At 33.9% G+C, this 26,374-nt stretch overlaps 1 protein-coding gene across 5 annotated transcripts in view; it reads left to right on the top strand.

Moving 5' to 3' along the window:
- Positions 1 to 26,374, top strand: part of LOC143048619 (RING finger protein 17-like) — a 71,813-nt gene that overhangs the window by 8,511 nt on the left and 36,928 nt on the right. For 3 of the 5 annotated variants that reach the window (XM_076222405.1, XM_076222408.1, XM_076222407.1), the window contains exons 6-28: positions 163 to 224; positions 431 to 590; positions 4,172 to 4,252; positions 4,710 to 4,877; positions 5,531 to 5,579; positions 6,041 to 6,173; positions 6,824 to 6,895; positions 8,772 to 8,902; positions 9,857 to 9,943; positions 10,881 to 11,036; positions 11,778 to 11,922; positions 12,438 to 12,522; positions 13,214 to 13,436; positions 13,811 to 13,923; positions 14,473 to 14,575; positions 15,744 to 15,919; positions 17,290 to 17,346; positions 17,771 to 17,828; positions 18,281 to 18,386; positions 18,958 to 19,018; positions 19,399 to 19,777; positions 21,328 to 21,508; positions 22,126 to 22,276. In XM_076222405.1, the coding sequence (XP_076078520.1) occupies positions 163 to 224; positions 431 to 590; positions 4,172 to 4,252; positions 4,710 to 4,877; positions 5,531 to 5,579; positions 6,041 to 6,173; positions 6,824 to 6,895; positions 8,772 to 8,902; positions 9,857 to 9,943; positions 10,881 to 11,036; positions 11,778 to 11,922; positions 12,438 to 12,522; positions 13,214 to 13,436; positions 13,811 to 13,923; positions 14,473 to 14,575; positions 15,744 to 15,919; positions 17,290 to 17,346; positions 17,771 to 17,828; positions 18,281 to 18,386; positions 18,958 to 19,018; positions 19,399 to 19,777; positions 21,328 to 21,508; positions 22,126 to 22,276 (2,937 nt within the window). Of the gene's footprint in view, positions 1 to 162; positions 225 to 430; positions 591 to 3,789; positions 3,864 to 4,171; positions 4,253 to 4,709; positions 4,878 to 5,530; positions 5,580 to 6,040; positions 6,174 to 6,823; positions 6,896 to 8,771; positions 8,903 to 9,856; positions 9,944 to 10,880; positions 11,037 to 11,777; positions 11,923 to 12,437; positions 12,523 to 13,213; positions 13,437 to 13,810; positions 13,924 to 14,472; positions 14,576 to 15,743; positions 15,920 to 17,289; positions 17,347 to 17,770; positions 17,829 to 18,280; positions 18,387 to 18,957; positions 19,019 to 19,398; positions 19,778 to 21,327; positions 21,509 to 22,125; positions 22,277 to 26,374 lie in introns of those variants that run through there. The other 2 variants (XM_076222406.1, XM_076222409.1) reach the window with 2 other exon arrangements.

The raw sequence follows: 26,374 nt of genomic DNA, 5'->3' as shown, positions 1-26,374 counted from the left end.
GTACAATTATGTGTTCTTAACTCTAATTGTTAATTACTCAGTACATTCAGACTCAGAAGATAACTTTAGGGATAATATAATATATAGCTGTTATGTTGTCACTGGTTTGCTTGTCATTTAGATAGAGATTTATCAAGTTAGCACATTTCATCTCTCTTACAGATTCATGGCTCTTCTAATACTCTCCGACAACATCAAGCTATACCTTTATCACAGGAAGAAAGGTTAGTATTTTATGAAAAAAAGAAAATTTATCAGTAAAAAGAAAATAGTTGAAAATGATATTTTTGAAACTTGATACTGATTCAAAATAAACCTCTTACTCCATGAAACTTAACAATATATATATAAAATTTTATATAAAGTATATAAGGGGATTAACTCTAATAATGGACTTTGTATGAAGAACATATTATTTTTGTTGTTGTAGTAGTACCACCACTTGCCAGTTAGAAGTATCCTCTACATGTGCCATACACGATGGTAAACTGATAGAGTATTATTGTGAAGATGACCACACACCAGTCTGCTCAAGATGTGTAATCACTGGAGAACATAAAAACCATTCTATATTGTCTATGGAAGAAAAGGTAAGGAATAAAACACCAGTCTGCTCATGATGTGTCATCACAAGAGAACATAAAACCATTCTATATTGTCAATGGAAGAAAAGGTAAGGAATAAAACACCAGTCTGCTCACGATGTGTCATCACAAGAGAACATAAAAACCATTCTATATTGTCTATGGAAGAAAAGGTAAGGAATAACACACCAGTCTGCTCACGATGTGTCATCACAAGAGAACATAAAAACCATTCTATATTGTCTATGGAAGAAAAGGTAAGGAATAACACACCAGTCTGCTCACGATGTGTCATCACAAAAGAACATAAAAACCATTCTATATTGTCTATGGAAGAAAAGGTAAGGAATAACACACCAGTCTGCTCATGATGTGTCATCACAAGAGAACATAAAAACCATTCTATATTGTCTATGGAAGAAAAGGTAAGGAATAGCACACCAGTCTGCTCACGATGTGTCATCACAAGAGAACATAAAAACCATTCTATATTGTCTATGGAAGAAAAGGTAAGGAATAACACACCAGTCTGCTCACGATGTGTCATCACAAGAGAACATAAAAACCATTCTATATTGTCTATGGAAGAAAAGGTAAGGAATAACACACCAGTCTGCTCACGATGTGTCATCACAAGAGAACATAAAAACCATTCTATATTGTCTATGGAAGAAAAGGTAAGGAATAACACACCAGTCTGCTCACGATGTGTCATCACAAGAGAACATAAAAAACATTCTATATTGTCTATGGAAGAAAAGGTAAGGAATAACACACCAGTCTGCTCACGATGTGTCATCACAAGAGAACATAAAAACCATTCTATATTGTCTATGGAAGAAAAGGTAAGGAATAACACACCAGTCTGCTCACGATGTGTCATCACAAGAGAACATAAAAACCATTCTATATTGTCTATGGAAGAAAAGGTAAGGAATAAAACACCAGTCTGCTCATGATGTGTCATCACAAGAGAACATAAAACCATTCTATATTGTCAATGGAAGAAAAGGTAAGGAATAAAACACCAGTCTGCTCACGATGTGTCATCACAAGAGAACATAAAAACCATTCTATATTGTCTATGGAAGAAAAGGTAAGGAATAACACACCAGTCTGCTCACGATGTGTCATCACAAGAGAACATAAAAACCATTCTATATTGTCTATGGAAGAAAAGGTAAGGAATAAAACACCAGTCTGCTCATGATGTGTCATCACAAGAGAACATAAAACCATTCTATATTGTCAATGGAAGAAAAGGTAAGGAATAAAACACCAGTCTGCTCACGATGTGTCATCACAAGAGAACATAAAAACCATTCTATATTGTCTATGGAAGAAAAGGTAAGGAATAACACACCAGTCTGCTCACGATGTGTCATCACAAGAGAACATAAAAACCATTCTATATTGTCTATGGAAGAAAAGGTAAGGAATAACACACCAGTCTGCTCACGATGTGTCATCACAAGAGAACATAAAAACCATTCTATATTGTCTATGGAAGAAAAGGTAAGGAATAACACACCAGTCTGCTCATGATGTGTCATCACAAGAGAACATAAAAACCATTCTATATTGTCTATGGAAGAAAAGGTAAGGAATAGCACACCAGTCTGCTCACGATGTGTCATCACAAGAGAACATAAAAACCATTCTATATTGTCTATGGAAGAAAAGGTAAGGAATAACACACCAGTCTGCTCACGATGTGTCATCACAAGAGAACATAAAAACCATTCTATATTGTCTATGGAAGAAAAGGTAAGGAATAACACACCAGTCTGCTCACGATGTGTCATCACAAGAGAACATAAAAAACATTCTATATTGTCTATGGAAGAAAAGGTAAGGAATAACACACCAGTCTGCTCACGATGTGTCATCACAAGAGAACATAAAAACCATTCTATATTGTCTATGGAAGAAAAGGTAAGGAATAACACACCAGTCTGCTCACGATGTGTCATCACAAGAGAACATAAAAACCATTCTATATTGTCTATGGAAGAAAAGGTAAGGAATAACACACCAGTCTGCTCATGATGTGTCATCACAAGAGAACATAAAAACCATTCTATATTGTCTATGGAAGAAAAGGTAAGGAATAGCACACCAGTCTGCTCACGATGTGTCATCACAAGAGAACATAAAAACCATTCTATATTGTCTATGGAAGAAAAGGTAAGGAATAACACACCAGTCTGCTCACGATGTGTCATCACAAGAGAACATAAAAACCATTCTATATTGTCTATGGAAGAAAAGGTAAGGAATAACACACCAGTCTGCTCACGATGTGTCATCACAAGAGAACATAAAAAACATTCTATATTGTCTATGGAAGAAAAGGTAAGGAATAACACACCAGTCTGCTCACGATGTGTCATCACAAGAGAACATAAAAACCATTCTATATTGTCTATGGAAGAAAAGGTAAGGAATAACACACCAGTCTGCTCACGATGTGTCATCACAAGAGAACATAAAAACCATTCTATATTGTCTATGGAAGAAAAGGTAAGGAATAACACACCAGTCTGCTCACGATGTGTCATCACAAGAGAACATAAAAACCATTCTATATTGTCTATGGAAGAAAAGGTAAGGAATAACACACCAGTCTGCTCACGATGTGTCATCACAAGAGAACATAAAAACCATTCTATATTGTCTATGGAAGAAAAGGTAAGGAATAACACACCAGTCTGCTCACGATGTGTCATCACAAGAGAACATAAAAAATATTCTATATTGTCTATGGAAGAAAAGGTAAGGAATAACACACCAGTCTGCTCATGATGTGTCATCACAAGAGAACATAAAAACCATTCTATATTGTCTATGGAAGAAAAGGTAAGGAATAACACACCAGTCTGCTCACGATGTGTCATCACAAGAGAACATAAAAACCATTCTATATTGTCTATGGAAGAAAAGGTAAGGAATAACACACCAGTCTGCTCAAGATGTGTCATCACAAGAGAACATAAAAACCATTCTATATTGTCTATGGAAGAAAAGGTAAGGAATAACACACCAGTCTGCTCACGATGTGTCATCACAAGAGAACATAAAAACCATTTTATATTGTCTATGGAAGAAAAGGTAAGGAATAACACACCAGTCTGCTCACGATGTGTCATCACAAGAGAACATAAAAACCATTCTATATTGTCTATGGAAGAAAAGGTAAGGAATAACACACCAGTCTGCTCATGATGTGTCATCACAAGAGAACATAAAAACCATTCTATATTGTCTATGGAAGAAAAGGTAGAGTATATGAATGCATCATACTGATGTAGAACTTAAAAATTTCTGTTATTTTTATTGAAAGAAAAGATACATGATCCTTATACTTCTTTGAATGCTCTCTAGATTGATCATTTATTAACAGAGATTTTTTCATTGACTGGAAGAAAAATCACAAGTTTTGCTTCACTTAACATTGTTTCCTTACTCAAATGCACTCATATGCCTAGGAACATTTAAAATAATTTAAAGGCAATACAACTTAAATTAGGAAAAGTTTGTACAACTGCTTAAAAATGTCAAGTAATTGGTTTTTTTTTAATTTTCAGAATAAAGTTGTCATCTCAGAAATGGAACCAGCTATGCAGACTGCTAATAGAGTTATTAAAAAGTTAAAAAAGGCAGAAAAGGTAATTATGTCATGAAAAGGTTGAAATGGGTGTATTTAAAGAAATTCTGTATTACATGTACAGTGGTTTTATCCAAAACAAATATAAGTTTAATGACATTTTGAAATCATGTGGTGTTTGCAGTGACTTTTTATGTTTCATTGACTTATATTATTCAACCATAAAAAAACTGTCTTCAACACTCTTGGTGTTCAAACAGTAAAAGAGTTTGCTATATAATACACATATATCTGAATTTGTATAAAAAACAACTGATATGCATTTTTCAAACGAGCTAGCTATATAGGTATTTGAGAATAAGGAAAGAAAAAAGGATATGTTCTCTTTAAATGTCTTCATATCACAAAATTTGGCATACCTATAAACTTTTTTTATCAATTTGCAATACATTTCTTTCCAGTCACCAATTTTGTTTTCTTGATATCTCTCTCATTAAAATCATCATGTATTATTTCAGTCCCTCTCAGGGTTATTACCTGACATGAAGGGGGAAACCACAGACGTCATACAAGAGATCACCACCTATTACACTGGTCTCCATGGAGTCTTACAGGCAAGAGAGAAACAGCTGATACAACAAGTATATGATGCATTTAAGGCCGGAGTGGAACCATTACATGACCTGGTAGGTATACAGGATATCTTCAACTTTTGATGGTTTTGTGGTATGGTGGATTTATAATTTTATTTAAATTCTAATCTTTGGTAGATTAGCTATATATATAGGTAACCATGAATTAAAGTGTTGAACATGTTGAATGAAGTACATATTTTATACAGGCTTTTTCTCCAATACCTAAAAATAAATGAATATACAGTATTTTGAAAGAAATTTTAATTTGATGAGAAATACAAGCTTTTCATTGGTTAATTCCAATTTTAAGATTTGACAATTAATTAAAATACTTATTCAATTCAATTCAAAGCTTTATATATAGTCTGCATGTCACATAACAAAAAAAAAACATAAGCTCTTTGAGCTTTTATAACCAACAAATACATACATATACATAATAATTATCATACATAATACTAATATTAAAACATTTTAAAAGACATAGAACATACATTTCATACACATTTTGGCTGAACTAATTTAAATACTATATATTATATACATGCATGAGCACTAAGCTAAAAGCATTCTTAAAGACATTAGAATATAAACCAACAAAAATCCCAAACATGTGGCATCTGCAATATTATAAAAAATCGTAAGAATTTTTAGTTTTGCAGTATCAAATTTTTTTTTATTATCTCTTAAACTCTTTTATTCAGAAACAAGAAATGCAGGACAATCTAAAGCAGTTAGAAAGTGCAGTTAAAGGTAAGGCTATAGAAAATTACAGAAGGGTCTTTGTAAATAGGGGACATCCATAACAAGGTTGACAGTTTATAACAGATAATAGGATACATTTTGAAGAATTGTTCTTCTTCTAGTAATCACTCTCCAACAGAAAATTTATTTTTTTTAGTATGAAATATGGTACAAAGACTGCTTCCTCAATGTCCAGGAGCCTTTTTGAATGTCGGTAAAAGAACAGAAAGGATTATGAGTACAAAATCATAACAATACACAATAAATCCCGTCATATGCTTGCTCTCATTGCTGTTCTTTTTGTCATAACGAAGCAACAAAAAGGTTCTATTGGAGTGCCTAGATTCAACATACAACTCTGTAGAGTGGGCAAATCTTAAAATTCAGTTGAGATTCAATGTTCACATTTTACTATTGAAAGTGACAATATATTGATTAACTAACTAATTATCTTTGTTTTTATTTAACAGCTGCCCAAAAGGTTCTCAGTAACAGTGATGAAGTGGTATTAAATGCTAAAGACATTCTACAACAGCTACAAAGGTCCAGAGAAATTCCCTGTATAGTGGAACCTAAACAACAAGAATCTTCTGAAAGAATAAGGTCAACCAACATATCTCTAATCCCAAAAACATTTGTTATTGCTCCTCAAGTAAATAAATAATTATGCAATTGGTTTATATATTTAGCACAGTCATGTGGGGAACCTTCCAAGTCAGGAGCCTGTAGGGGGATTTCATAGGGGTATCATGATGTCACGTCTTCTTTTATTGTTATATTATGTCATTGATTATTTGTATACAAGATTTAGCAAATGTCCTGTGTGCAATAAATTTGTTATACTGTTTGCTATTGACCCCCTACAGATCTATAAAAGGTAAGTAAGATACATATTGGAATCGGCTGTAAGCCTCACCCCCTATTGATTTAAATAGCGCTGTGTAGTTCCTTAGGGGTCAGTAGCAAATTATGTAACGAGTAATTTTATCTGTGCAAATTACTATTAAAAAAAAGTCCATTCAAATGGATTCAGGTAAAAATAATCTTAAACTGATATTGATCAATTGATCATTATGCACATTGTTGGTATGTCTCTGAGTAATAGTGAATTGAATATTGTACATTTGATATTGAAAAACTTCAGATAAATTACTCATTGATGATTTAATATGAATACAAGAAAATGTCATGTTGTTTACATCTTCATGTGTTTCTTCATTTTATATAATTATTTTATAAATATGTTTTTGTAGATTTGAAAAAGATCACAAACTGATGGAAGAAATTATTGGGCATGGTATGATCACTGGTACAGTTCCTTCAAAGTAAGCTAGTTATGTTTAAAAAAAAATTGTGAATGTGGAGGGAACCTTGTAGCATGCGCTTGATTTATCCTAACTTTTACTATAGAATAACTTTAGAGTATCAATGTTTTTCACATGGTATGTGCTTCTCAGCTTCAATCTCACAAAAGACCTTTGATAATCTGTTCATCACTATTTTGCCTATGATGTAATTGATATTTACAGTGACATTGGCATGTGCATCCTTATTTTCAATCTCCAACAAGTAGCACGATATGAAATATTATAAAAAAAAGAGATCAAGAGAAAAATACATAAAATAGTCATAATAATTAACCCTTTCGCCAATGAGTCCCGGTTTACGGGGATTCATGCTTCAGACAGCTGACGATGAGTCCCGTTTTACCGGGATCGGAATACCTCTTTTATATTTCCCGCTTAAGGTTCATGTGGACCCTATGGCTAAAATGGCCGTATTTTCACCTCAAAATTTACTCTGAGTACAGGCAAACCTGTGCTTCTGGAAAAGTTTTAAGGCATAGCATGCCCTAGATAAATAGAATTCAAATGCATTGTATGATTTAGAAAATTCATAAGTTAACTGGAATTTGCCGTACACTTTTTTTCGTCCCTGACGAAGATGATAAAATTAACAAACAGTTGAGTTTACCTTGATATGGTCCACTCAGGTACACAGTTTAAATAACCAATTATTGTCAGGTATCTATTGTCCATCTAATGTCCTTGTCATTTAATAAAGCTCACTTCAATTATTACCTGTGGTGAAGTTCTCAAAACTGTTTCCCAACTTAGTTTATTTTGGCACCTTCTGGAGGAATGAAAAAAAGTGCACGGCAAAATCCTGGTGAGTTTTTATTTTTCTAAAACAGAAAACATGTTTGAAATTTATTTATCTAGGGCATGCTATGCCTGAAAATTTTTATAGATGCACAGGTTTGTCTGTATTCAAGTAAATTTTGAGGTAAAAAATACAGCCGTTTTAGCCATAGGGTCCACATGAACCTTAAAACAGTGCAAACATGAGTTATCTTTCTTTGATCAATACCCGGATGAAAGTGTAAACATGGCGCTTCCGTTTGTTGAAAACCGTGTCAAAATCAGAGGAAATTTACAGAATTTACGAGAATTTGAAATGAGGGAACATTTTTTTTGAAAGAATATGGAAGAATTGAATCCAAACTAGTATACTTTTTTGACATAAAGTGTTGTTTTATGTACGAAACACTTGGAATGGACATCGTTCAGTGTGGGGAATTTGTACAGCCTCGTAAATTTTTTAAAAATTTTGCCGTTTTGGGTTAAAAAATTACGATTTGGGGTCAAAGAGCAGAATTTTGAGAATTTCACCTAAATAATGCCGAAAATTTGAATATTTTATGAAGAAAAAATCATCAAAACATAAACAAAACTGCAAACAAGTTTTTATTGAAATTTATTATGAAGATCTCCCACTTCAGTAATAGTAGCCAGGGAAGCCATCGTCTCAGAGTAGCTTCAGTCTGGGCAGCAATTGGTGAAAGGGTTAATACAGTGTAGAAACTTGGCTTATAATTTGGTACAACAGTTGGGTGTTTCATCTTTATGAACCTTGTCAGTGGAAATCAAAGTGAATCAAAGCATTTAAAAGTCCAAATTAGATCTATTACATTCAAAAGAAGGAAAATAGCTAGAAAATTGTGTAAAAGCGAATAAATAAATGATATTATTTAACTTAAGAAATACAGTTTTTTGTATTTAACTTTGATTAATTTTCACACATATTAACTTTGATTAATTTTCACACATATTTCAAATAAAAGTTGGCATATTGTTTAGAAAGATTCACATGTTTTTACTGATTATTTGATTAAACCTAATCTGTATGTTTTTTTTTTAGAGCTGCCTATTTTACTCTGTCAGATAAACCTGAATGTCTTGTGTTTGATGATACAGATAGTGCTGGTACACAGACACCATCTGATTCAGTCAGTGTGGTATCCAGACTATCAGAAGATGTTATTCTAGAAGGTATGTACAACTGAGGCACACTGTGATTTGTCTGTGTGGTATCCAGACTATCAGAAGATGTTATTCTAGAAGGTATGTACAACTGAGGCACACTGATTTGTCTGTGTGGTATCCAGACTATCAGAAGATGTTATTCTAGAAGGTATGTACAACTGAGGCACATTGTGATTTGTCTGTGTGGTTTTGTGAAGGTCTGAGAATGTGATTATAAAAGTTTTGTTTCAAGGTACATATTCCACGCTGACACACTGACCTTTTTTTCAAATCTGCAAACAGGGCTTGATATTGATTGGATGGCTAACACTGTCATTGTTGGCATACATTTCTCATTAGAAACATTACCCTATGGAGAACCACGTTTTCATCATCATCTTGAAATTATTTTTTTCTTATTAAAAACTACATCAGGATCTTTTGTTACTGTAACTGATTAATTACATCAAGAAATGTGATAAAGTATCTTGCCTATTTGAAAAATAGTCACTGCTATTTGTTTTCCACATTTTTTGCCACCATGCTTAATTATGAGTATCATATTTTTATTGGGACTTATTCACTTTATTGCTATTTCATCTTTGTTGAAAAATCTTACATTTAATATAAAGTATGTTAACAAAACTATCCTACAGATCGTTCAATGATAACATGGCTGATAGCTTGTTCCAATTATAAACTCTTAACTTTACAGCTGATTAGATTGAGTGTAGGTAAAGGTAATATCTTTGGTTAGCTTGTTTGCTAGCTGAACCATGAAGTCATTATAAGGTTAGTTAAACTATCCCCCTTTAAGAGTAGACTAGTTGGACAGATAACCAATCTATCTGTCTGTAGGACTAGGAGAGTAGTGTACCTTACCTTATAATGCTGTCTGGCTTATTAACCAAAGTATTGGCCCACAAGAGCTTAAATTTTCATGATGGACGTTTTTAATTTATGATGGTTTTGCTATTTTAGATCAATCTATAGATAATTCTCAAGGCAGTACCCGAAGTATGACCCCTGACCTTGATATTATTCCATCAAAGGGGGAGAAGATCAGAGGTAAAGACTGCTTATATATTCTCACATCAAAGAATTATTAAAGACAATGATCTAGATTTTGAGAAGTTTCAAGTTTAGGGTGTAGTAAGCCTCGCTTTTTGTCCTGTTTCTAAAGCTCCAACATTATATATGTACATATATAGTATATTTGTCTACATTGTTCTGACGTATGGTATTGATACTGTCTTTTCAAGAAAAAAATGAATGAACACCTCATTAACATAGTCAGCAAAAATAATAATCTTGTCCAGATATTTGCCTGCAGAAATTATGTTTCTTACAGCATTGTATGATTGAGTTTGCCTTTTGTTATGATTGAGAAAGACTTTTACCAGCCTTCAGTACTTGAACATACAACATTTAGAAAATATTTTTATGCCCCACCTACGATAGTAGAGGGGCATTAACGTTTTCTGGTCTGTGCCTCCCTTCGTCCGTGCATCCGTTCGTCCGTCTGTGCGTCCGTCCGTTCGCTTCAGGTTAAAGTTTTTGGTCAAGGTAGTTTTTGAAGAAGTTGAAGTCCAATCAACTTGAAACTTAGTACACATGTTCCCCATGATATGATCTTTCTAATTTTAATGACAAATTATTGTTTTGACCCCAATTTCATTGTCCACTGAACATAGAAAATGATAGTGCGAAGTTCAGGTTAAAGTTTTTGGTCTCGGTAGTTTTTGATGAAGTTAAAGTTACATCAACTTGAAACTTAGTACACATGTTCCCTATGATATGATCTTTCTAATTATAATTCCAAATTATAATTTTGACCCCAATTTCACGGTCCACTGAACATAGAAAAAGATAGTGTTAGTGGGGCATCTGTGTACTATGGACACATTCTTGTTTGAAACATATCTTAATGCTGTAAGTATTGGCACAACACATCTCATAAATTTTGGTAATAATGTGCAATTACTTTGAAATATTCTACTTTCAGGCTCATCAACACCAGTTATCGTCACTCATGTTAGAAATCCATGTCTATTTATGGTTCAGAAATGTTCAGATCAGAATATTCTAAATAAGTTATCTAAAGCCATCAACTCATATGCCAGGAGTCCTGTGGCACCTATACCAAAAAAACTGGCCAGAGGTGAGTGGTAGATGTCATTTATTATAAATCTCAGTTAAAGTTATATAAAGACCAAAGACATAAAGCACAGATCTAAGAGTACTCACAGCTACTGAAATCTAGTTAAAAGCCAATTATAGCAAATATATAAATCAGGACTAAAATATCAATCAGTACTCATCTAACTTTCAGGACTGTAAATGTAATAGGCCATGTATAGTTTTCACTGGTACATTGTCTGCACCTCACTTCTTCTCACGAGATTTTATGCAAAAAACATTTTTTATCTGTTCGAAAAATTCTCTCGTAATTCAATTGGTGTATGGTCCCTTGCGATATTTTCTTGGAAAGCCAATTTTCCATCATCAAACAGAAGTTGAAAGCGCTTGTTAATGGTTCTGAACACTTCACAAGTGTGAAAATAAGTCAAACTCACAATAAAAAACAATTGAGAAACTTGCATGTTTGAACAGCACGTGTAAATGAAAGTAAATGCAGTGAGAGTGTGTGAAAAATCCGTACTTGATAGATAACACTAGAACACAACTTTGAAATAAAAACACCTCCATTCTTTAGTAAAATACTATTTAACATATCCACCATATCAATGTTTGAAGGATATTAATCTAAAACAAAGCACATGTGTCAGTATGAATTACCAAAACTTTAAGAGTCTCATATTCTCAGTTTCAAATTATGTATACTATTTTAACTTGGTATAAATATTTCAATTTTAATACAATCTGTGAAATTATTTTGCAGGTGATATGGTATTATCCAAGTTCAAAGATGATAAGTGGTATAGAGCCAGAGTAAGAGACGTCAATGAAGGAAACACTAATAAAAGTACAATGGTAGAAGTTCTTTATATAGATTATGGAAATTCCCAGAAAGTCCCATTAGATAGGTAAGATGAACAATGGTATAGATGTAACTGAGGGAAACACTAAAAAAATACCAAAATTGTAGATGTTCTTTATATAGATTACAGGAATTCCCAGAAAGTCCCAAATGAATAGGTAACACAAACACAATCGTAAAAGTTTTTTTTACAGATTATAAGAATTCCCAGAAATTTAAAATGAGAAAGAAGTGCATTATTTAGTAACTTCATAGTATGTGTCTGAATTACTACATCAGTTCTTCATTATTAAGGTACATGTTCAGTACTGTTGGGTAACAAAAAATGCACTTATACAAAGTTAGCTGAGTATTACAGGATACTATCAAAATGTGATAGGAATATAAATGGTAACTTCTTTATTTTGTAACTTGTTCATTCATGACAAAATTTCAGTCGTGGCTGGCTGATATTAAGATTTTAAGACTCTTCAACTTGGCTTTAACTTGAAATTGTGCTGGTATGCTGTATTCCAAAAGCATTTAGTTCTTAACAACTGAAGAATATTTTGTGCATTACAGAATAAGAACAATACAGCCAAAGCATTCTAAACAACCAGAGTTATTGATAGAATGCTGTCTACATGATATAAGACCAGCTAATGCGGTATGGAAATTATAACATAATGTTTTACTATGTCTTATTATTGACTCAAAACACTGCTATAAGATATGTTAACATTTGGTTTTGTTTATAGATCTAGAGGTAAATGCATCATTATGTGGTATGATTGCCAATGAGACAAAACCCACCACAGACCAATAGTGTGCAACTAATTGGTATTTAGTGACATCAATTTCATGGTTGAATAATTAAACAAAATTGATAATGACACATAAGTTGAAAGTGTTTTCTTTGTGTCTATTGGCATGGATAACATTTATATAGATAGATCTGGTATGAGTGCCAATGAGACGACTCATCATCCAACAATGTGAAAAAAGTAAACAATTATAGGTCAAAGTATTGCCTTAAATACCTCAAAATGACTAGTGTAAAACAATTCAAACATGAAAACCAAATGCCTTATCTATATAAAAACCAAGAAACGAGAAAAACTTATGAATCGCATTAACAAACAACAATCACTGAACAACAGGTTCCTGACTTACGACAGGTGCAACAAATGTATGCATGTTCCTAATTTTGAACATAGCCTCTCTTTTTTTGTTAAAAAGATGGCTTATGCATTAAGTATTTTCCTGTATTCTATCAATTGGAACTTCAAATCTTAGATAGCAAATGTTTTTAAGTTTTTAAAAACAAAAATAAAACTTCTCTCTATAATTTATTTTAGACTGGTGCCTGGTCTGAAGAGTCTATATCAACCTTTGTTAAAATGACAGAAAATCACACGTTAAATCTAGTGGTTGTGAGAGAAGTGAACAATGTCCTACATGTTGACCTTAGTAAACCACCAAATGAAGACATAAAAGATGACAGGCCAATATCAGTGAGAGACAGTCTTGTCTTTTTAGAACTGGCTAAATTCATCTCTCCAGACTCAGGCAATGTAGTTGGTGAGTATGGCTATGATCAAACATCAAATGCTAGAATTCTTTTTCTTTTAACATGTTATTTATCAAAAGGACAGTTTCTTTTCTGTTGATAACACACGACTAAAAATCTTCTCTTGGATGTCTCTTTCATATTGATTCTGATGATGCTATTCAACTGTAAAATAACATTGTTATGTTTGTAGCAGATATTGCTAAAGGTGAAACACTACTTTTTAATTTCTCTGCAGTTTCAAGTCTTCACAATCAGAGACATGGTCCAATGGCAATTCTGTGTGATCAAAAGTTGGAGTTTTATAATCCATTCATTATTAACTTCATATTTAATTAATTCCTATTAATTAGCTTAGAACACTGATGTTATTTATTAATTATAGGTCAGACTGCTACGAGACGTACGTTTATAAAACCAGAACCAAAGAGTCGAGGTTGTTCATTTACAGGGTTAGTGACCTGTGCTGGAGATCCATCAGCATTCTATGTTCAAGAGGTAAAAATAACAAAGGTTCTTTGGTGAAGAAAGAAGTTTATACTGAATAGTCTTAATTTAAAATTCATGAACTCTAGAGGTTAAATTTTTGTATATTTAGTAGGTCTACTCATCAGTAAATAAGGACGAAAATGGCTAGTAAATAAATTAAAGAAATTCTTTTTGCAGACTCAAAGTTTCCAAAATAAGGAAAGTATTTAAAGCATGGGAAGCGTTTTTCTGTCCCATTTACACACTTGATATTTTTAAGGCAACTAGAAGAAGTTCGAGGAGTTTACAAAAAATATTAGGTTGTATATATCTTTGTTGTATTATTTTGTTCTATTGCTGTCTCTTTGACATATAACTTTTTTAAGTAACATTTGATATCTGGAACAACTAAATGGAAAGTTAATAATTTAAGATGGACTCCTGAGTTAGTCAATGTTTTGTGGTATACCTGTATTCAAGTGTGATTCAAAAGTATAATGTATAGAAATCTCCTCAAAATTTTAATTGTTGCTTTGATGAATAGTACATAATATAAATATTACACTTTCTACCCTTTAGATAACAGAAGACTCCACCTATTTTGCTCAACTGATGGGACAGATGCAGGATAGATACAACAGAGATATGGGAGATTTATGGTTTATATATTGCCCACAGATGGGTGAGTGAAAGAATTGTCAGCTATGATATCAAATATCTTCACAACTTTCTGCTAATTTAAAATATAACAAGGTGGTCAGCTATTTACATCAGATTGTTTCATATCTTTCCTTTACTAAAACTTTCAAACTCTCTTTACCAAGCATTATTTATGATCATTAAAAAGACATCCTCATATCTCAAAATTATATAGAATTAGAGAAATGGAATTTTTTTCTTGCTAGTAACCGTATTGCCATCCCATAGTGAATTTGGTAGACCAGGGTTACTTCAAAAGCAGACCTTTCTGAAATAAGGAATAGTTACATTAATATGCTATATGTTTATGCAGACATGGTGATTTCATCTTTCAATTGCACTATTACATTTATATTGACAACTAAAGGTTGTATTGTTAGATACTAAGAAAATGATTTCAAATGCAAAATTGAAACATTTTTTAAGTGTTTTTTGAAAAAACAAAAATTAACGTTTTCTTATTTTGTAAAGTTGTAAGGATTTTTAGAGGGGCACTAGCTGTCAAATTCATGGTCACCGATTTGGCTCAAATTCTCATATTTGATTTATAACAATGTAAAACATTTATCCAAACTATCAAAAGTCTAAAATAAAGAGTTTACAGAGCATTGGGTCTATAATATGTAGTTTCGTTTCGTGTGTATTTTAGTCCAGACGTCATCTAATTAACTATCGATTTGACCTCGGATGACCATATAAGCGATGTAAACATAAATAAAGATATGAAGCCAACACGTGCAATTGGATTTTTATAGGTCTGTTTGATTTTATTTTATATATTAAGAATATATGTTTTTCGTTGTTTTTACCCATATAAGAATGATTTTATGTGCATCGAATTGTTAATCAAATGATTTACCTTTGTTTCACTTTCATTGTTGACATTCTTTTCCTTTAAATAACCAGTACATGCATGTTGTGCGTTGTCAATCTCTAGCTCGGGGGTTAAATTGAAGTTCACATGAATACGGTTTTAATGAGGTCAAGTTATTCACTTGCAAGTGAATAATTAATTATCAATGTTTCTTAGCTTAATTTGACAAAATTGAACCATTTTGGCTGCTAAAACTTCAGATTTTTTATATATATCGTAGCTAGTGTCCCTTTAATCATACTGTAAATAATATTTCTTTGAAACTTTTTTGTTGCAGATATGCCATGTGTTTGTAAATACTCTGGAGATGACATGTGGTATAGGGCAAAGGTCATCGGTATCCCAGGTAACAAACAGGTAGATGTCCAGTATGTAGACTTTGGAAACACAGAAAGAGTACCGTATTGGAGACTTAGAAAACTACTGGACCATTTCATTATGATGCCAGTACAGGTCAGTTATTTATAGATCTAATGATTTAAATAAAGAAATCAACCTGTATATAAAATCACAAATTAAACACATCAGCTTCTGGCACATATACATCCACCTAGTGGTGTACTTAACTTATCTCAAATTTCAGCTCAAGTTTTATTTGTCACCTTTTCATTAAGTGATATATTTTCCAAAACTATTGTTTTAGATGGACATTTTTTTTAGCTTAATTGCTATTTTACACATAAAGACAGTAGGTAGTTATAGTACCTGCATGATTTCAAACAAGAAACTACATATAGAGAAAGTGAAATATTACAATTAAATAAGATACTTGAAACCTATCTAAACTTTACACATTTGTGGCTTTTGATAGCACAGGTGTTATGTTGAAATAGGTATTTATTTAAGGAATACACATAGTTATGTGCTAGTGCAAAACTAAGAGGAGTACTAGGTCTACATGAAATCCACTGTATGTATGTATAGTTTCAAGTAATGTAAACCAGCTAATTTTTTGAGCTATTTTTTTTTCACGTCTTTCACAAGTAGAAAAATAACGCAAATATAAATCGTTGCAAATATTAAAAATTTGGATCTTTCCTTGTCAAACTGCAACAAGTAAATAAGAACGCAAAATTAAATAGCCGCGCCGTGGACTAAAAAGGGTAAAATACTAAATAAAGTATAAGTGAAAATAAGTTGGTTTATAGTAATCTAAAAGATGGATTTCATATCTTTATTGATTGTTATATACATTTTTATGCCCCACCTACGATAGTAGAGGGGCATTATGTTTTCTGGTCTGTGCATCCGTCCTTCCGTCTGTCCGTCAGTTCGTTCAGCTTTAAGTTTTTGGTCAAGGTAGATTTTGATGAAGTTGAAGTCCAATCAACTTCAAACTTAGTACACATGTTCCCTATGATATGATCTTTCTAATTTAATTGCCAAATTAGACTTTTGACCCCAATTTCACGGTCCACTGAACATAGAAAATAATAGTGCAAGTTTCAGGTTAAAGTTTTTGGTCAAGGTAGTTTTTGATGAAGTTGAAGTCCAATCAACTTCAAACTTAGTACACATGTTCCCTATGATATGATCTTTCTAATTTAATTGCCAAATTAGACTTTTGACCCCAATTTCACGGTCCACTGAACATAAAAAATAATAGTGCAATTTTCAGGTTAAAGTTTTTGGTCAAGGTAGTTTTTGATGAAGTTGAAGTCCAATTAACTTCAAACTTAGTACACATGTATCCTATGATATGATCTTTCTAATTTAAATGCCAAATTAGAGTTTTGACCCCAATTTCACGGTCTACTTAACATAGAAAATGATAATGCGAGCGGGGCATTCGTGTACTATGGACACATTCTTGTTATTTTCAGGCTTTACCATGCAGATTAACAGATATCACTCCAGCTAGCACAGACTGGTCATCAGAGGTCAGTTTAGCTCTTTACCCACTGAACACTAAATTTTTATTGATCCACTGAAGTTACAGTTTTTATTGACCTACTGAACATTTATTAGTTTCTTTTGATACTGAACTTAAGTCCCTTGTGGATAGATGTCTCCTTATCTTATATTAAAGCACACATTTATTTTACTGATATGTCGAACTCTAAGGTTTTAATTGATCCACTGAAATAAAAGCAATAAAACCAACATAATCATATTTTATGCTTTAACAGCAATTTTATCATTTTCATGGTTTTTTTAATAATAGATCCAGACTGGTCATGATAACAGCATGACAAATGATCATATTAGAATTTTTGTTTTCCCCCAATCAAGTTAATTTTGATTGAAGAACATACATTTGTTTAGGAATGTTTTGATGCAGAAATGTTTTGATATGTTTTTTAGTGTAATAGTTGGTGGATAAGGAAAGTGACTATGAAAGTATTCTCTGTACATGTTACAGGTACGTTTTAATCATAATAAGTAACGTGTTCAAACTATAATCTTGTAAAATTTATTGGTCATCCATGAATTACATGAAGCATTAGCTGCTGTAGATTCTGAAGCAGTCAATCTTTTTGACTTTTGTGAGTATGTAGTGTTCAATACTGTGCATGTTAAAAGAACCTGTGCATTTATTTAAGATTTAGTCTGTAGATAATATTGTGCAATATCTGTGAAGATGTCAGAATGATACCAGAAGCTTAAATGACAAAAAATAATCTCCAACATATTAAGGAAAACACATCATTTGTATGTATAAAAGGTGAAATTTACATTCTTCTATTTATATTTTCAGGTTGTAGTAGATAGTTATTATATTTGTTACCATTTATTGTAAGAAAATTATAAATGATCAATGGCTTTACACTTTTACAAATGTAATAGTATATTGGAAATTGTTATATTTTTCAGATGTAAAGGGGCCTGAACTAAATGTGATATTACAAGATGACACGGGTATTTGTACCATTAATGGTGAATTGGTCGGAGCAGGACATGCCATCAGTACGGGTAAAGGGTCAGTAGTCATCTATATACCTAGCATGAGTGTTTGCCATTTCCTAGTATTGTTATTCATTGTCCTGTGTCACACTAGAACAGTCATCTCAGTTGAGACCACTGGACAAATTGGAACCAAATTTGATCAGCATTATCTTTAAGGATTGTTACAGTGACGTTGGATTATCCTTTAGTAAACTAACGTGTTCACCATGGCTAAAACTTTATTGTAAAACATATACATGTATTATTAATATTGACAAATAAGTTGATGGCTATCTGCTCTTTGGTCAGGCAGTTGTCTCCTTGACATATTCTCCATTTCCAATCTCAATTTTATAATAGCCATAATAATGAATGTACAGGATTAAATCTGACGGGTAAAAATGTTCAAGATGTCAAGATCTATCTACTCTTTTTTTTGTGCAAAAATTGTCAAAAGAGTTCTTAAAGGAGCTTTTGCCTTCAAAAACAGATTATCTTTTAGCACATTACATGTAAACCATTGTTTTGTGTTTCATGGATTATAGACTATCCCCTAGTTATATATATATATATAATCAATTATTTACTTATGTTATGTTTTGCAGGTCTTCGGCTGTACCTCCTCAGTATTTACAGCCAGTCATTGACAGTTCAGATGAAAGTGTGGTAAGGTTATAACAGATATACTTAATTAGATCAGCCCATGTGGAAGCGACTGATTAAAGATGTTTTTACCAGTTTGGGTCCTTGTGAAGGGCGTCTAAATCAGATGTTTTTAAGCTTCAGACCTTGTAAAGGGTAGGAAATATAACAGATACTTATAAGCTTAAAAAGGCATCTGGTATTTAGTCCAAGGATATTTTCTTTATTTACCGGAAATATCAATGGACAGACCTTTCTGTAAAAGCAGACTGTCCACAGGGAAGGTTAGGTCCACAGACCTTGGTTAAATTGCTTGTATAAAGCTATCTTTCAAGGTTAACTTTTGTACAGATTATATGTTTACTTATCTACATTTATTGACCCACAGTTCTGTTAAATTTTAGTCTGTACGAAGTGAATCATTATCATCCAGATCAGGATCTTATGTTACACCTATCAGCTCTCCACTGAAGCTAGAAACTTCACCAAACCCTCTCAGGCAACAAAAATTGCCTGCCAGACGTGATATAGGTCTGTCACCTAGTAACCAACCTCAGTCAGGAACATCTCCAGGGAGACAACAGCCTCCCAGACAGCAACAATCACCTGCCAGACATGATGTTGGTCTGTCACCAAAATTACCACAATTACGATTATCACCTGGTAGAGATGTGGAATCAAGCTCTCCTGTACAATCATCGTCTCCTCAGAAAGAAAAATCAGATTCTCCAGAAAAATATCATAAAAGTTCAAGTAGTTCTGGGGAGGATTCATCGAAATCATGTAAGTAAAACCAGTGTTAATATGAACTAAAATATGACACTGGTTGTCAGCCAATACTGGGTTTTGTTTGTAAATTCTTTGTGAGATATTTATGAATTGTTTAATTTTTTTAAGCATACAGGATTCTTTTAAAGCTACATGGTTTAAAAGGGGGACGAAAGATACCAGAGGGACAGTCAAACTCATAAATCGTAAATAAACTGACAATGCCATGGCTAAAAATGAAAAAGACGAACAGACAAACAATAGTACACATGACACAACATAGAACACTAAAGATTAAGTAATATGAACCCCATCAAAACTAGGGGTGATCTCAGGTGCCCCGGAAGAGTAAGCAGATCCTGCTCCACATGTGGCACCCATTGTGTTGCTCCTGTTCAGGGGTCGAAATTGGCGCTGGTCCGGTGGTCCAAGACCAGTATAATTTGTGTCTGACCAGTAGATTTTGTTAGCTGGTGGTCTGGTGGACCAGTAGAAATTTTTCATTAAAATCACTGATTGCATCTCTATCTCGGTTTGTTTACAAAAAAGTAAACCTGAGAAATTATTTTTAGGGTACTGGGGGCACTATTTTAAAAATATTCAATTAATATCCCAGGTGAGCACACTACACAACAACACAAAATGCCGAAATTTTTGGATGGAGTGAAAACGCCGGGCAAAACAAATTAATAAATTAAGCGACATTCAAAAGGAAGACTTTTCAAACTGACAAAAGGAAACATAGATATAAAATATCCTGGGAAAAAGATCTCGAATGGTTAAATTGTAAAGTTGATTGTAATGTAATGCATTGTAAAATATTTGAACAATTTGCAGTGACAGACCTAGATGAGAAATGTATTTTTGTAACAGGATCTTCAAATTTTAAGTAAGATTTTGTACTGCTCATGACCAAACAGAACAGCACAAAAATCTACTGGAATAAAGAAGAGGAATGCAGCTGAGGAAAATAATACTAAACATCTGTCATATCTTTTAGTGGTTATCAAATGAATGTCATTTTTGCAGAACCAGTAAATTTTGAGCCAGAACCAGTAGATTTTAAGTGCACTCGTTCGGCTGGCCAGTACACTAAAAAGCTTAAATTCACCCCCTGCTCCTGTAATAACAAATCCAGTTAATAGTCTAATTCGGTAGGACACATTTAAAAGGGAAGTGGATTGTAGTTACGATGTTAGGAACATATCCAATATCATCTGTGAAACGGTTATTTCATAATAGTCAACCAACTCTTGATGGCGTCCATGAATTTACAAAGGGATGATTTCAACTTCACCATTTGGAACTCTTGGTTTAATAGCTTCCTTGTGAACAGCAACCTTCTATCAAGAAAATCATGATAGGAAATACAAGCACGGGAATAGAGTATCAATTGGGAGATACATATCCTGTATGAAGGTGCTGCTGGAATGTTGCTACTTAGAAATGGAAAGTTCACAATTGGAAAGCTGAAATCATCTTTAAGTGATCTTAGTGCTCAACATACTTTGAATTGATATAAGTATCACCTTCTAATGAGCATCTGATATCCATTTTCATTATAGCTTTGTGTCTTGATGTTAAAAAAGCCAAGCAGCACACCCCTATCCCCTCTCCTGGAAAAGCTAGTGACACATCTGATCCTGAATCCCCAGCCGTGGAGCTAGAAGTTATCATCAGTCAATTCACATCACCCACAGATTTCTATGTACAGCTGGCTACTGCAGGAGAAAATGGTCTCAATAGGTAAATATTTATTGTGAATAAATGCTATCAAAATCTTTTTGTAACATGGTGTTTTGTACCTTCACTCATAGTTATTAGATAAGATAAAGAAATTCATTGGGTATTTATCATGATGATTTCCTTCTTAATTTTGCCACCAGGATAATCTCCCTTTAATAAGTTTACAGTATCCTTGATTCTTTACAATGTTTTTATCATTTCTTAAATATTTTTAATTTTTAGGGTAATTTGCAAAGCTTACAACAATAATACTTTGTTGCTACTATATATATATTAGAGTCTAATGTGGATTCATTATTATTTGTTTGATACTATTTTTCTCTAATGTTCAAAGAATTACAGATTTGTTATAGGCTATTTATGCAGAAATTGGCAAACCACAAAATTATATTACCTCGAAAATGTGTGTTTTTCTCATTCCACGAAAATTGATACCAAAGAAAATAAATGAATTCATACTATATTTATATTCTTCAAGTAACAACCCAAGCTATGTTTCCATTCTAAGGATTCATTGTGTATAGAATTTACCTGTCATTGGTTCACTGTTATCTATGATTTAAAAAAAAATATTACTGGAAATTATGCAACATACATGTAAATTTTTATTGTTTCAGTTTGATGGAAGATATAGGAAATGAGTATCGTCTGAGTGAGGATCAGTGGGTCACGTGGGAGGTTGGAAACTTCTGTGCAGCCAGGCATCCTGATGATAAAAGATGGTACAGAGCTAAAATACTTAGTATGCCTCATAAAAGTTTAGCAGAGGTATTTGATATTAACTATTTATGTGTATTCTCTATTTACTGTATAATTATATAATTAGTTACAGGCACTTAATAGCAGATAATATATTTTCTGTCTCTGAACTATTATCAGATATCAGAGAGATAATATTCATTTAAATAAAGAATTCACCTTTTTTATAAGGAAATATAATATGTAGAGACAACAACATCTGGGTTACCGCAAGGTGATAGTTTTATTGAGTCGACATGTTTCGCCGCTAATGCGGCGTCATCAGGACAATATTACAGAGTTTACATGTTCATAAAGTGTATATAATGCGGTTGTATTAATTATGACGTAAAAGAATAAAAGTGAAAGTAAAAATGTAAAAATAGTGTTCATAATGTTGCAAGAATAAAAGTTAAAAATAGAAATAAAATAAATGTTTATCTTGACTGGTATGTTCCGTAGTCACTGTGTTTGAGGTTCATATTGTTTGTACTATAGTATCCTGTAGTAAAGCTGTAGTTCACATGGTATGGTTTTGATGATAAATCGCGGTAGTTTTCAAGTCCGACGTAATCTGAGTATTTCTTTAACATGGCGGATGTTTCTTCTGAATCCTTCTCCTTCGTTGGCGGTGCGGTGAAGGTGGTGTCTTGTTCATCTTCGTCTGATGACAGGTAGAGGTCGTTTACTAAAATACTTGAAGGGTGGGTGGTCTTCTTCTGTTGTTTTTCTGTCATTCTTCTTGTGGCTTCGTCTCCAACGATTAAGTTGAATTTGGGGGTCCTGGTGCGGGCTTCTGGTGGTGGTGTCCATTTTTTAATTTTTTCTGCCATTTCGCGTGGGGTTTTCTGTTGTATGATTAAATCGTCTGCATATTCCATTTCATGTTTTAGTTTGAGGTGCCGTATGGCTATGTCCTTTCTTAGAAATTTTGATTGGCACCATTGGCAGCGGTATTCCGTTATAGTGGCTCCGTGGTAAATGTTGTAGTGTCTTCGCATCGATTGTAATGTCTTGAATTTTTTGCTGCATTTTGTGCAGGATATTGTGATGGGGTCTGTTGGTCTTTTCCTCGGGGTGATTTTGGTGTTTGCCATTTGGTCAGACCCTGAGATTTAATCCCCAGGGCATCTGCGTGTTCAGGTATTGGATGAATGCTTCTTCAGTCCTGAGACGTGTATTGATGTTAGCGACGGTTGTGCAGATACCGGCGACTGTTACGTCGTCGATACTGTGGTTTGCGGATGTGAAGTGCTTCGAGACGGGTTTATACTGGTTATTGTTGCGGATGTCTTGTTTGTGGCCATAGAATCTTTCAATAAGGGTGTTTCCTGTTTGTCCGACGTATTGTTTTTCACATCTGCGGCATTGGATAATATAGATTACATTGAATGAATTGCAGTTGATTGATTCTTTGATCTGATATTGAATTTTATTGGAGTGGCTGGTGATGTTGCGGGTGGTTAACATCAATCGGCAAATGTGGCAATTTCTTTTACAAGGGCCACTTCCTGTGTCCCCTGTACGGCGTTTTAAGTCACTTCTCACTAGTAGTTGACGTAAATTGGGGGTTCTACGAGGTGTGAGGATCATTTTTGCTTGGCTAATCCTGTAAGTTTCTGGAGATCGTTCTAGGATGTCTTTCCGTTGGTTTATGATTTGTTGGATTTGCGGGTTGTGGCAAGTGGTGAAAGTTATGGATTTATCCAATGTTTTTTCTTTAACAATGAGTAAATTTCGTCGATCCTTTTGTCTGGCGGTTTTTATAGCTTGGTTAAGGAGGTTTATAGGGTATCCTCTTTTTCGGAAATTATCTTTCATAATTTCAGCGTGTTGTTCAAAGTCTCTCATGGTACTGCAAATTCGTCTGATGCGGATGGCTTGGCTGTATGGAATGCTTCGCTTTTGGCTTTGCGGGTGGCAAGAATTGTAATGTAGGTATAGGTGTGCGTCTGTTGGTTTGGTATATAGGCTGGTTATGAGGTTGCCCTGGTTATCTTTTTTAATAATGGTGTCTAGAAAGTGAATTTCCGTGTCAATGGTTTCAAAGGTGAATTTGATGGTCTTATGGTACGAATTCAGGCTAATTTTGAAGGCATCAAGGGCCTCGCAAGAGTGTGGCCAAATCATGAATATATCGTCAATATAACGTAACCATACTAGCGGCTTGTGCGGTTGTGATTCTAGAAATTTCTGTTCGAGGTTGTCCATAAAAATAATGGCGTATTCTGGGGCCATTTTTGTTCCCATACTGGTACCGTTGGTCTGTAGATAGAACTCGTTGTTGAATTCAAAGCAATTTTTGGTGAGTATGAAATGAATAAATCGAAGAATGATCCAGGTTTGTATTTCCTTTTCCGCTCGGGTCTCGAGCTTTTCTTTGGTGGCAAGTATTCCTTCTCTATGCGGTATGGACGTATACAAAGATTTCACATCGGCGGTCATTAATATACTATTTTGTGGGATTGGGGTTATTTTGTTTATTTCATTCAGGAATTGTGTGGTATCTTTCAGATACGATTTAACGTTCTGTGCTAGCGGTTTTAAAATATTGTCTACTACTTCTGACATATCTTTTACCTACTTCCAAAGATACATAAACCAGGGAATCCCGGAAGACCCATAGTCTCTGCAATCAACGCACCCACCGCAAATATGTCAGAAGTAGTAGACAATATTTTAAAACCGCTAGCACAGAACGTTAAATCGTATCTGAAAGATACCACACAATTCCTGAATGAAATAAACAAAATAACCCCAATCCCACAAAATAGTATATTAATGACCGCCGATGTGAAATCTTTGTATACGTCCATACCGCATAGAGAAGGAATACTTGCCACCAAAGAAAAGCTCGAGACCCGAGCGGAAAAGGAAATACCAACCTGGATCATTCTTCGATTTATTCATTTCATACTCACCAAAAATTGCTTTGAATTCAACAACGAGTTCTATCTACAGACCAACGGTACCAGTATGGGAACAAAAATGGCCCCAGAATACGCCATTATTTTTATGGACAACCTCGAACAGAAATTTCTAGAATCACAACCGCACAAGCCGCTAGTATGGTTACGTTATATTGACGATATATTCATGATTTGGCCACACTCTTGCGAGGCCCTTGATGCCTTCAAAATTAGCCTGAATTCGTACCATAAGACCATCAAATTCACCTTTGAAACCAGTGACACGGAAATTCACTTTCTAGACACCATTATTAAAAAAGATAACCAGGGCAACCTCATAACCAGCCTATATACCAAACCAACAGACGCACACCTATACCTACATTACAATTCTTGCCACCCGCAAAGCCAAAAGCGAAGCATTCCATACAGCCAAGCCATCCGCATCAGACGAATTTGCAGTACCATGAGAGACTTTGAACAACACGCTGAAATTATGAAAGATAATTTCCGAAAAAGAGGATACCCTATAAACCTCCTTAACCAAGCTATAAAAACCGCCAGACAAAAGGATCGACGAAATTTACTCATTGTTAAAGAAAAAACATTGGATAAATCCATAACCTTCACCACTTGCCACAACCCGCAAATCCAACAAATCATAAACCAACGGAAAGACATCCTAGAACGATCTCCAGAAACTTACAGGATTAGCCAAGCAAAAATGATCCTCACACCTCGTAGAACCCCCAATTTACGTCAACTACTAGTGAGAAGTGACTTAAAACGCCGTACAGGGGACACAGGAAGTGGCCCTTGTAAAAGAAATTGCCACATTTGCTGATTGATGTTAACCACCCGCAACATCACCAGCCACTCCAATAAAATTCAATATCAGATCAAAGAATCAATCAACTGCAATTCATTCAATGTAATCTATATTATCCAATGCCGCAGATGTGAAAAACAATACGTCGGACAAACAGGAAACACCCTTATTGAAAGATTCTATGGCCACAAACAAGACATCCGCAACAATAACCAGTATAAACCCGTCTCGAAGCACTTCACATCCGCAAACCACAGTATCGACGACGTAACAGTCGCCGGTATCTGCACAACCGTCGCTAACATCAATACACGTCTCAGGACTGAAGAAGCATTCATCCAATACCTGAACACGCAGACGCCCTGGGGATTAAATCTCAGGGTCTGACCA

This window comes from Mytilus galloprovincialis, chromosome 10, assembly GCF_965363235.1.
Source record: "Mytilus galloprovincialis chromosome 10, xbMytGall1.hap1.1, whole genome shotgun sequence".
NCBI lineage: Eukaryota > Metazoa > Mollusca > Bivalvia > Mytilida > Mytilidae > Mytilus > Mytilus galloprovincialis.
Note: the sequence above shows the minus strand (reverse complement) of the source record. Positions and strands in the feature narration are given on the sequence as shown.